At 33.4% G+C, this 12,170-nt stretch overlaps 1 protein-coding gene across 1 annotated transcript in view; it reads left to right on the top strand.

Annotated features, from left to right (window-relative positions):
- Positions 1 to 12,170, top strand: part of NIPBL (NIPBL cohesin loading factor) — a 198,218-nt gene that overhangs the window by 112,161 nt on the left and 73,887 nt on the right. Inside the window, 1 exon segment of the mRNA XM_035727556.1 lies at positions 1,126 to 2,748. Within this exon segment, the coding sequence (XP_035583449.1) occupies positions 1,126 to 2,748 (1,623 nt within the window).

Below are 12,170 nucleotides of genomic sequence, written 5' to 3'. Positions count from 1 at the left end.
TCTAGAGGTTTCCCTATAAAAATGATTTAAAATGACTTTTAAAACAAAGCCAGGCAATTCAGAAGTAAATATTAAAGCAGACAAAACCTTAAGGTGCTATAATACAACTATTCCCAAGAACTAACTAGAGATTCAGTTTGTAGAAAATGATCTAGCAGCCTCTTGAGTCAAGTGGAATCATGCACAGAAATACATAACTTAAAAATACCTTGACATTTTATTGTGGTGGTAGATTTGTGTTTGTGTGTATTTTTGTCTTTACATTTCAGAATACCATAAATTATTTCTTAACTGAGGCCAGTGTATAGATCCCTATAACCTTATATCGAAGAACCAAAGCATTTTTCTTAAGTGGAAGTTGCTTTTAAGACAGGATTTATCTAAAAAGTCCTTCTATGCGTCTCATTTTTATACTTACAACATTAATGTTTCCTTATTTTAAATATACTTCTAATGTGTGTTAGCTTTTAAATTCCATTTGTGCTGTTGACACCTTGAAGAATTTGAATCCTGGATCAAAGGTTAATGACAAACGATTAAACTCTCTTTTTTTTCCCTTATTCTCCTCATTTACCTTTTTTCAGTGGCATGATTTCTATTTTCTTTTGGGTTTTATTCTTTTCCATACTTGTCTTACATGTTGTAAAAGCTTATGTTTCCTGTTTATTATGTTAGCAGTATGGGCACTTAGTAATTTTTGGTTCAGGGTTAAATGATCTTAAATGAGAACGTGTGATTTATAACTGATTGCCTTATTCTTATGTAAAGAATCTGGTTTATCCTTTACACATACAAACATAAATATATGTTTGTATTTAATGTATTATAAGTTCTATTTATTTTATACTCTTGGGCTTATTTATATAATCAACAAATACACTGTTAAATTCTTGTTACTATAGTCACTAATATTTATTGAGGTACAGCAACCATGAATATTTCCTTAAACCTTGGTTTAAAAGTATGTGATTCATGCCTGCTATTTTATACATACATATTGACATTTGCATTCACCACATTTAAAAAAACATTGTGACTTAAAGAAATATCAAAGTCCATATGGCTTTTAATAAGATAAGAATATATGTCTATTACTGATACTGAATATTTATCTTTAAATTTCAGATAAGCCTTTGAAAAAAAGAAAACAAGATTCTTACCCACAGGAGGCTGGGGGTGCTACAGGAGGTAATAGACCAGCTTCTCAGGAGACGGGTTCTACGGGAAATGGGTCAAGGCCAGCATTAATGGTTAGCATTGATCTTCATCAGGCAGGAAGAGTGGACTCTCAGGCTTCTATAACTCAGGATTCAGACTCCATAAAAAAGCCTGAAGAAATCAAACAATGTAATGATGCACCTATTTCTGTTCTCCAGGAAGATATTATTGGAAATCTTAAAGCTACACCAGAAAACCATCCTGAGACTCCTAAAAAAAAGTCTGATTCTGAGCTTTCAAAGAGTGAAATCAAACAAAATGAAAGATTGGCAGAATCTAAACCAAATGAAAACAGATTGGTGGAGACAAAATCAAGTGAAAGTAAGTTAGAAACTAAAATTGACACACAAACAGAAGAACCTAAACAGAATGAGAGCAGAACAACTGAATCCAAACAAAATGAGAGCATCACATCTGAACCTAAACAGAATGAAAATAGACTGTCTGACATAAAACCAAATGACAACAAACAAAATAATGGCAGATCAGAAACAACAAAGGCAAGACCCGAAACCCCAAAGCAAAAGGGTGAAAGCCGACCTGAAACTCCAAAACAAAAGAGTGATGGGCGCCCTGAAACCCCAAAACAGAAGGGTGATGGCCGACCTGAAACTCCAAAGCAGAAAGGTGAGGGCCGACCTGAAACTCCAAAGCAAAAAAATGAAGGTCGGCCTGAAACACCAAAACATAGGCATGAAAATAGGAGAGATTCTGGAAAGCCATCAACAGAGAAAAAACCTGAAGTGTCTAAACATAAACAGGATATTAAATCTGATTCACCTCGGTTAAAATCAGAACGAGCTGAAGCCTTAAAGCAGAGACCTGATGGGCGATCTATTTCTGAGTCATTAAGACGTGACCATGATAGTAAACAAAAATCAGATGACAGGAATGAATCAGAGCGACATCGGGGGGATCAGTCGAGGGTTCGAAGACCAGAAACGTTGAGATCCTCTAATAGAAATGAACATGGCATTAAATCTGATGCTTCAAAACCTGATAAACTAGAAAGAAAACATAGACATGAATCAGGGGACTCAAGGGAAAGACCATCTTCTGGGGAGCAAAAATCAAGGCCTGATAGTCCTCGTGTTAAACAAGGAGATTCTAATAAATCAAGACCTGATAAGCCTGGTTTTAAATCACCAAATAGTAAAGATGACAAAAGGACAGAGGGTAATAAGACTAAAGTAGACAGTAATAAAGCGCACCCTGACAATAAGGCAGAATTTCCAAGTTATTTGTTGGGGGGCAGGTCTGGTGCGTTGAAAAATTTTGTCATTCCAAAAATCAAGAGGGATAAAGATGGTAATATTACTCAGGAGACAAAGAAAATGGAAATGAAAGGAGAGCAGAAAGACAAAGTAGAAAAAATGGGATTAGTTGAAGATCTAAATAAAGGAGCTAAGCCTGTAGTTGTCCTGCAAAAACTGTCTTTGGATGACGTTCAGAAACTTATTAAAGATAGAGAAGATAAATCAAGAAGTTCCCTTAAACCTATCAAGAATAAACCATCAAAGTCAAATAAAGGTAAGAATACTTACACTGATGTCATTTGTATTCTAATCAGTTTTTGTTTAAGTTTTAGGGTTATTAAGGATTTTTAAAAATGGAAATTTATAAAAATTGAAACACTGCTATAGGAAAATATAACATTTATATAAAACAATAATGACTGGTTTTCAGTAATAAAAATAAAAAGTTGTCAGTGAAGATTCTTTGTCTTCCATCCCTACGTGAACTACTCACTGTGGTCATAATTTTTTACTTTGGTACACAGCGATACATTCTTTTGCTGTTTAGTTATTTCAGGTATTTTTAAAAGTTGCTTGTTAATCAAGTGAATTATTAGAATGAATATATGTAACAACTTTCTAAAAAGTTATTTAGACTAAAGAGGTGTTCCATTCTACAAGGAGGTAGTAAATTGAATTTTAATTTCTAACATCTCAATAAAGCTATATGATATACAAAAATCAATGTTATAAGCTCTTAAGAATATTGTGTCTTACGCTATTTTCTTACATACGTATCTCTGAGTTAATTATTGATGCATAGCTTAAATTTATATAATTTAGAAAGTTATAGAAAGGTTACTTCCCTTTTTGTGGGAGGGGTGGTCAGTTATAGATATTTAAAAAATACATAGTTTTGCCCCTTTTGTCTTAAGGAATAGTATTCACCTCTTAAATCAGATTAAATCATTAGATGGTGAGGTTTGGGAGTGGTTTTTTTGTTTTGTTTTTTGTATGGTTGCTGAGTTAAATTCTATGGTTACTTGAGTAGTATTATTTCCAGGAAAAAGTCTTAAGTGTTGAAAATACAATGGGCAGTCTGTGCAGCAAATACAGTTTTGTGTTTCTTTGTATACTACTTTTAAGATATCTAAGTATATCTGCATGTATATACACACACATACATAAATAATTTGATGATGATATGTGGCAAGACCTATGGAGCCCATGCAATATCAATACATGAAGACACCGATTTTAAGGCAGTAGAGGTAAAAGTTTGATTTTTAAGTTCTCATTCTGTGAAAGAGATTCATTAAGAACTTAGATTTATATTTACTTAAAAATATATGAAATTCTTGAATTGTGCTATTCCATAGGATAGTCACTAGACTCTTTAGCTATATTTAAATGGAAATTAGTCTAGATAAAATTAAGAATTCACATCCTCAGTAGCCACATGAGGCAAGTGGCTTCCTTAATAACACAGCTAGAGAACATTTGCATCATCACAGAAAGTTGTATTGCATAGTACCTACAGTGTATTAGGAAATCCAGAAGGTGTAATGGTTATTATTATTTTTGTAAAATGTCATTATCTTGTCTACCAAAAAAAGCCCAGTGAAAACAGTGTCACTCCGAAGAGCTGTATTCAAAGAAGTGACTTGTCATAATCAGTCCTTTTTTATTATTACTTGGTCTTTATCAAATGTTTACTTTTTCACTGTTTTTTGGGTTTTTTTCAAAAATGAAAAAAGATTGTCTTTATCACTAATATTTGTACTTCTTTAGTGAAGCTTTCAGATCTTAATTATTGCAGTCAGACTTAACAAAAAAATTAAGACTTCAGCTTTAACTAATAAATAGTTTTTATTATTTAACTTGAATGCATCTCTTTAGAATTACTTGTTTATATAAAAGAAGTTGTTAGAATGTAGTGGCCAGAGCTAGAATTTTCTTTTAGATAAGGATTGTTTTTAAAAATTTCACTGAAACTTTGGGAGTGGCTTTTTACAGTATAAACTAAAGAGTATAGGTATGTAATTTTAGAAGAGTCAGATGGAAAGATGGAAAGTGGTACCCTCTTGTCCCTTGATCTGGACCATCTTTTTCTCCCCTTCCATCTGTCAGCTTCTGCTAGCCTTGCTTTCTAAGCTCTGTCCTAACAAAGAATCTTTACACTGAGCATCAAGAAATGAATATAGCTTCTAATATAGTACTCCTAATAGTAACTGCTGTATTCTTTTCCATGGTTTTCTCATTGCCTGTGAATGTAAACTTTTTAATACTAATCCATGTTTCTCCTAAATGTACTTTTAACACCAATATATATACTTGATATGTTCATGTTAGTAAGTAGGCTGTCTGGGTGTATCTGCCCATTAGAGTAGGGAGCGTGTGGTGTGTGCGTGCGCGCGTGTGTGTACGTGTGCAGGTACGTATATATATACACAGATGTATTACGAGATCTGCAATTATAATTAAGTGGACCTTTTCATCAAAAAATATTTTAATGCTTAGATTCACTTCAAGAACCCATGTAGATATCATTTAGGTTTATTTATACCTTAGAATTCATATCTGTTCTTTTTTAATATACTAATTTTGGTTTTGTTTTAGATCTCTGCTACTAAGTTAGCAATAGCAGAGTTACATAATAGTGAATTTTTTTAAATTACAAGCATGGGAAGCACAGTTGTGGATTATTGGCCCTTTGTATGGTACACATTACTTGGGATTTTCTTTTGGAGAGTCACAATCACATATTCTGACATGTTGGTGGTGTTTTTCTGAGCAAAGGAATTAGATTGACTATTACTGAGATACTTCAGTGGTTGATTTCTCAGGCCAAAATTCTTGGTAGGTTTTCCTTCCTTGGAAGAGCCATGAAATTCCATCTTTTTAAATATTTTACCTTATGTCCATGTTTAAAATATTCGTTAGGGTCGTTTAAAATTCCTTGAGTATGCTTTAAGCCAGTGAATTTGGAATGATAGGGATATAGATTTATGACTCTTAATATATATTACTTATTTTTATCATTTGTGTGAACATATTAAATGTAAAAGTGACATAGTTAAATTTTATTTGATTTCTGTGGGGACATGCGTATGTATCTAGCATAATAACTAGTACATACTTAGAGCATATTAAATAGCTGTTGAAGGACTGTATTGACACCATGTTTCAGAAAAGGCTTTGTGTGCAGGTTAAAATTGTGTATTCATCTTTTATGTTCCCACCAATAGACCCTAGCTCAAGAGCTACACAATTTTCAACTTTCTGTTCCCTAAACTTTGTAATAACTCTTTCACCCTGTCAACTATGTACTTTTTGTTAGGTCCCAAGGAGATTTACTCTTACTTATGTCTGTTTAATTACCCTTTCCCTTTATTTTGCTGTTATAGATTGGCTCAGTATCACTTCTGTTCTCATCCTGCTTCTGTCATCTTTTGTCTTCTTACCATCCTTGTTTTTTCCTTTTCCCAAGCAGGGGATGGATATGGAGAACCAACATAATCTTTGTAAAACCTTTTAAATTTTTAAAATTTCTTCTGTTATAGCAGTGCCTGGGTGGCTCAGTCGTTGGGCGTCTGCCTTCGGCTCAGGTCATGGTCCCAGAGTCCTGGGATCGAGCCCCACATCAGGCTCCCTGCTCGGTGGGAAGCCTGCTTCTCCCTCTCCCGCTCCCTCTCTCGCTGTGTTCCCTCTCTCGCTGTGTTCCCTTTCGCTGTGTTTCTCTCTGTCAAATAAATAAAAGTCTTAAAAAAATAAAAATAAATAAAATTTCTTCTATTATAATATACTTCAGTCAGTATATTAAATGCCAAAAATAATATATTTATTGAATTATTTTTATTCAGAATATTATCCTCATATACGTTAATGTACAATATGTCTCCAATTAAAATAATATAAAGTTTATGAGGTCTTTAAGACTGGCATGTTATGTGTTGTTAACAGCTTAGTAATTACAAACATTAACAATTTGATTTGGGTTATTTACAGTTCCAGAGTGTCTCACAATATTTTACCTTTATATCCAAGGAAGTAATTTTTTTGTTTTTCTTCACCTATTTCCTTCCAACTAGTTTATTGTTTTACATCACTTGCATTCAATACTTCTAAGAAATATCCCATACCATCCGTATTTGAGATCATGGCCTTTAAACAGTTAAACAGTTACTGAAAATGGTTTTCACTGGGTATGTGTACTAATGTACCAGCTCAAATAGTCAATAGTGTTTAAATTGTAGTGTTCATTTGATTAGGTAGTAGTTGCAGTCACATTTGGGGCAGTTATTTTCCCTCAGTTATTACTATACCAGTTACACTACTCAATGTTGATCACGAGAGTATATTAACTGGTTGCCTATTATGTGGCACCGAACATTCTAGTTGGATTGTGTTTAGGATTCTAGGCTTCTGTAAGTTTGAGAGAAAATACTGTTTCTGAGTGAATTTTTGACATAGTTGATTTCTAAATTGAGGAATTCTTAGTAAAGTGGATATGATTGTAATATTCAAAATCTTTAATAGTGCTGCAGTGGAAATTTATTTTGGTTCATTTGAACAGTTTTTTTTGTTTTTGTTTTTTTAAAGATTTTATTTATTTATTCATGAGAGACAGAGAGAGAGGCAGAGGGAGAAGCAGGCTCCCAAGGAGCAGGGAGCCCGATGCGGGACCCGATCCCAGGATCCTGGGATCATGACCTGAGCCGAAGGCAGACGCTTAACCATCTGAGCCACCCAGGCGCCCTGAACAGTTTTTTAAAATGCTTTTCAAAAAACTCAAATTTTCAGTTTCTGCAAAGACCTTACTATCATTGATATCTTTAGGAAACATTTGGAGAATATTTATTACAGAAGTTGGCATAATATATACCTAACTATTGTTGGGTGTAATTTTTACAGCAGTATTTTGAAAACTTGTCCATGATTTCTGTTCGTAGAAAATTTTTGGTTCACATTTTGCTTAATAGATAGTTGATATTGATTTAAAGAGATTAAGTAAAATTTTTTTAATAAGAAGTAAATGTATTAAAATTTACTAATGGTGTTTTTGCTCCTTCTCATTCCATTTCTCAAGCCAGCCCAAGGACGTAGCTTCTATAAGGTTTTCCTGTATGTTAAAACTAATCGTATGGTTGAGGGGTAAATAAGGTAAATAAAATAATGTGGAAGAACCTCCTATTTATGAAGAAACATACTGAATTCCTCTAACATACTGAATTCCTCTAACATACTGAATTCCTTCTTACTCTAAAAAAAGTTACTAAAATCCTCCCTTGTAAGAGCCTGATACCTATGCTAAGATAATGGATATCTACTTGATCATATATTATATTAAATCGTTATAATTGTCATAAATCGTTAACATAATATTGTAGTAATAAGCTAATATTACTATATAGTTTCATGTACAGTTGACCTTCTGACAACATGGAGGGTAGGGTCACTGGCCCCACACACTTGAAAATCCACGTATAACTCTTGACTCTGCAAAAACTTAACTACCAGTGACCTACTATTGACCAGAAGCCTTACTGATAATGTAAACAATTAACACACATTTTGTATTTGTATGTATTATATATTGTACTCTTACAATAAAGTAAGCTAGAGAAAAGAAAACATTATTAAAATCATAAGGAAGAGAAAATACATTTATAGTGCCGTACTGTATTTATTGGAAAAAATCTGTGTATAAGTGGACCTGTGTAGGTCATACCCATGTTATTCATATAATATATGAATATTATACTACATATAATATGTAGTATAATTTAGTATAGTATAATATCAAGTAGGTATTCATTATCTTAATAGCTATTATCATCCTCTTATAGAGGAGGGTTTCAGTAACTTTTTTTTAGAATAAGAGAATAAGAGAATTCGCTGTATTAGAATAATAGAGTAACAGTATATAACACACTATCTATGATATAATACAATATAATGTGGAATTTTAAATCTGGATCCCCTCCTCTACGCACAAAAAATTAGCCTTCTCTGGCTTCTGATGTTGAAAATTGAAAATTCTCCAGTAAGTTCATTATAAATGATAGTACAAAGAGCACTGGTATCAGAACCTTGAATAAATCGTAGCCTTTCAAAGCCTTGGTTCATTCACTTTTAAAATGGAGATACCAGTTTTCTTCCTACCTTATTCAGTTATGAGGACCAGATCAATCTTACAGAAAGAGCCAAAATCTGTCCAATTTTTTTACATGAAGAAATGCAGTCATGCCATTTTTAATTGAATTTATCTAATGAAGAGAGTAATTTTTGAAAATAAATCGTTTTATGTATATATACTTTATAGTCAGAGTATATTTGGAGACATTGCTACCACCATTTTTTTATTTTTTTTTTTTAGATTTTATATATTTGTCAGAGAGAGAGAACACAAACGGGGAGCTGCAGGCAGAGGGAGAAGCAGGCTCCCTGCTGAGCAAGGAGCCTGGTGTGGGACTCGATCCCAGGACCCTGGGATCATGACCTGAGTCGAAGGCAGACACTTAACCAACCGAGCCACCCAGGCGTCCCCATTTCTTTATTTTTTGAAATATATTTAACATATAACATTTTATTAAAGTGTACAAAATAATGATTTGATATATGTGTATATTGTGAAATGATTATTACAGTAAGGTTAGTGAGCTTTCATTACCTCACATAGTTCTGTTTTTTTCCTTGTGATGAAAACTTTTCTATCTTAGCAACTTTCAAATATCCAATATAGTATTGTTACCTATAGTCACCTTGGTGTACATTACATCCCCATAAATTATTTATCTTGTAACTTTTGATCACCTGTACCCATTTCACTCACCAGTCACCTCCCACTCCTGTCTCTGGCAACCACCAGTCTGTTCTCTGTTTCTGTGAGTTGTTTTTTTAGGTTCCACAGATAAGTGAGACCATACAGTATTTGTCTTTCACTGTCTGACTGACTTCTCTTAGCATAATGCCCTCATGGTACATCCTTGTAGTCGCAAATGATATGATCTCCTCCTTTTTCTGGGTAAATAATATTCCATTGTGTGTGCACGCATATATACCCATTTTCTTTATTCATTTGTCAATAAACTAAACAACTTAGGTTGTTTCCATGTCTTGGCTATTGTAAATAATGCTTCATTGATCATGGGTCAGGACAGGCTTTGGCGATATCTCTTTGAAACAGTGATTTCATTTCCTTTGGATATATACCCAGAAGTGGGTATTGCTGGATCACATGGTAGTTCTGTTTTCAGTTTTTTGTGGAACCTCCCTACTGTTTTTCGTAGTGGCTGTACCAATTTATATTCCCGCCAGCAGTGCACAAGGTTACATTTTCTCCACATTCTCACCAGCACTTGTTATTTATTGTCTTTTTGCCATTCTAACAGGTGTAGCTCCTTATGGTTTTGATTTGCATTATCTTGATGATTAGTGATGTTGAGCATCTTTTCATATACTTGTTGACCATCTGTATGTCTTTGAAAAATGTCTATTCAGATCTCTACTCATTTTTTAATTGGATTGTTTTGTTTTGCTGTTGAGTTGTAAGTTCTTTATAGATTTTAGATATTAACCTCTGATCAGATATATGATTTGCACATATTTTCTCCCATTCAATAGGTTGCCTTTTCATTTTGTTGATGGTTTCCTTTGCTGTGTAGAAGCTTTTTAGTGTGATGTACCACTTGTTTATTTTTGCTTTTGTCACCTTTGCTTTGGTATCAAATCCAAAAAAATCATTGCAAAGACCAGTGTCCAGAAGCTTACCACCAAGTTTTCTTCTAGGAGTTTTGTGGTTTCAGGTCATATGTTCAAATCTTTAATTCATTTTGAGTTGGTTTTTGTGTATAATGTGAGATAGTGGTCCAGTTTCATTTTTTTGCATGGAACTGTCCAGTTTTTCCAGCACCATTTATTAAAATGACTATCCTTTCTTCATTGAATATTCTTGGCTACTTTTTTGTAAGTTAATTGACCATATATGCATGAATTTATTTCTGGGCTCTCTGTTCCATTGATATATGTGTCTGTCTTGATGCCAATATTATGCTGTTTTGATTACTATTTCTTTACAACATAGTTTAAGATCAGGAAGCATGGTGCCCCAAGGTTTGTTCTTCTTTCTTAAGATTGCTTTGCCTATTTGACTATTTCATGGTTCTGTACAAACTTTAGGGTTGTTGTTCTTTTTCTATAAAAAAAATACTGGAATTTTGATAGGGATTGCATTGAATGTGTAGATGGCTTTGGGTAGTATGGACATTTTTATAGCATTAATTCTTCTAATCCACGAGTGTAGAAATTTGTTAGCATTTATTTGTCTCTTAGTTCCTTTCATCAGTGTTTTCCAGTTTTCAGTGTATGGATCTTTCACCTCCATGGGGAATTTATTCCTTGATATTTTATTTTTTTGGATGCAATTATAAATGGACTGTTTTCTTAATTTCTCTTTCTGATAGTTTGTTGTTAGTGTATCAAAATGCAGCTGATTTTTGTATATTGATTTTATATCCTGAAACCTTATTTGTTTATTAGTTCTAACAGGTTTTTTGGTGGAGTCTTTGGGGTTTTCTGTATATAATATCATGTAATCTGCCAATAGAGACAATTTACTCTTTCCTTTCTGGTTTGGATGTCATTTATTTATTTATTTATTTTCTTGCCTAATTGCTCTGCTCTGGCTAAGACTTCCAGTACTAGGTTGAATAAAAGTAGCAGATTGGGCATCTTTATCTTGTTCCTCATCTTGGAAAGCTTTTCACCATTGAGTATGATAATAGCTGTAGGTTTGTCATGTGTGGCCTTTAGTATGTTAAGGTACATTTCCTCTGTACATAGTTTGTTGAGTTTTTTGGTTTTTTTTTTTATCATGAATGAATGTTGAATTTTCTAAAATGCTTTTCTGTATCTATTAAGATGATCATATGATTTTTATCATTCATTTTGTGAATGTATATCACATTGGCAGATTTTGTACCATTCTGCAATAAATCCCACTTGATTGTGGTATATAATCCTGATTCTTTTAATGTGTTATTAAATTCTGTTTGCTATTATTTAGTTGAGGACTTTGAACCTATATTATCATGAGTATAAGAGTATTGGCCTGTAATTTTTTTTAACGTAGACTCCATGCCCAGTGTGGAGCCCAGTGCGGGGCTTGAACTCACAACCCTGAGATCAAGACCTGATCTGAGATCAAGAGCCAGAAGCTTAACCAACTAAGCCACCCAGGCGTCCCTTGGCCTATAATTTTCATTTCTTGTAGTGTCCTTTTCTGGTTTTGGTATCAGGGTAATGCTGGCTTTGGATGTGTTCTCTCCTTTCCTTCCTCTTCTGTTTTTGGAAGTGTTTGAAAAGAATTAGTATTAATTCTTTTTTGTTAGAATTCACCAGAGAAGTTGTCTGGTCCTGGACTTTTCTTTGTTGGGAGGATTTTGATTACTAATCCAGTCTCCTGATAATCCATCTCTTCAGATTGTCTGTTTCTTCATGAGTCAATCTTGGCAGGTTATATGTTTCTAGGAATATAAATATATATATATTTTAGGATCCTTTGTGTGGTATCCATTTTGATGTCTGTTCTTTTGTTTATAATGTTATTTATTTGAGTCTTCTTCCTTTTTTTCTTGGTAAGTGTATAGCTAAAGTTTTGTCTATTTTGTTTATCTTTTCAAAAATTCAGCTCTTAGTTTCATTGATCTTTTCTAT

The sequence above is a fragment of the Zalophus californianus genome, chromosome 5 (assembly GCF_009762305.2).
Source record: "Zalophus californianus isolate mZalCal1 chromosome 5, mZalCal1.pri.v2, whole genome shotgun sequence".
In the NCBI taxonomy this organism is placed as follows: Eukaryota; Metazoa; Chordata; class Mammalia; order Carnivora; family Otariidae; genus Zalophus; species Zalophus californianus.
This window is presented reverse-complemented; position numbering and strand designations above follow the sequence as displayed.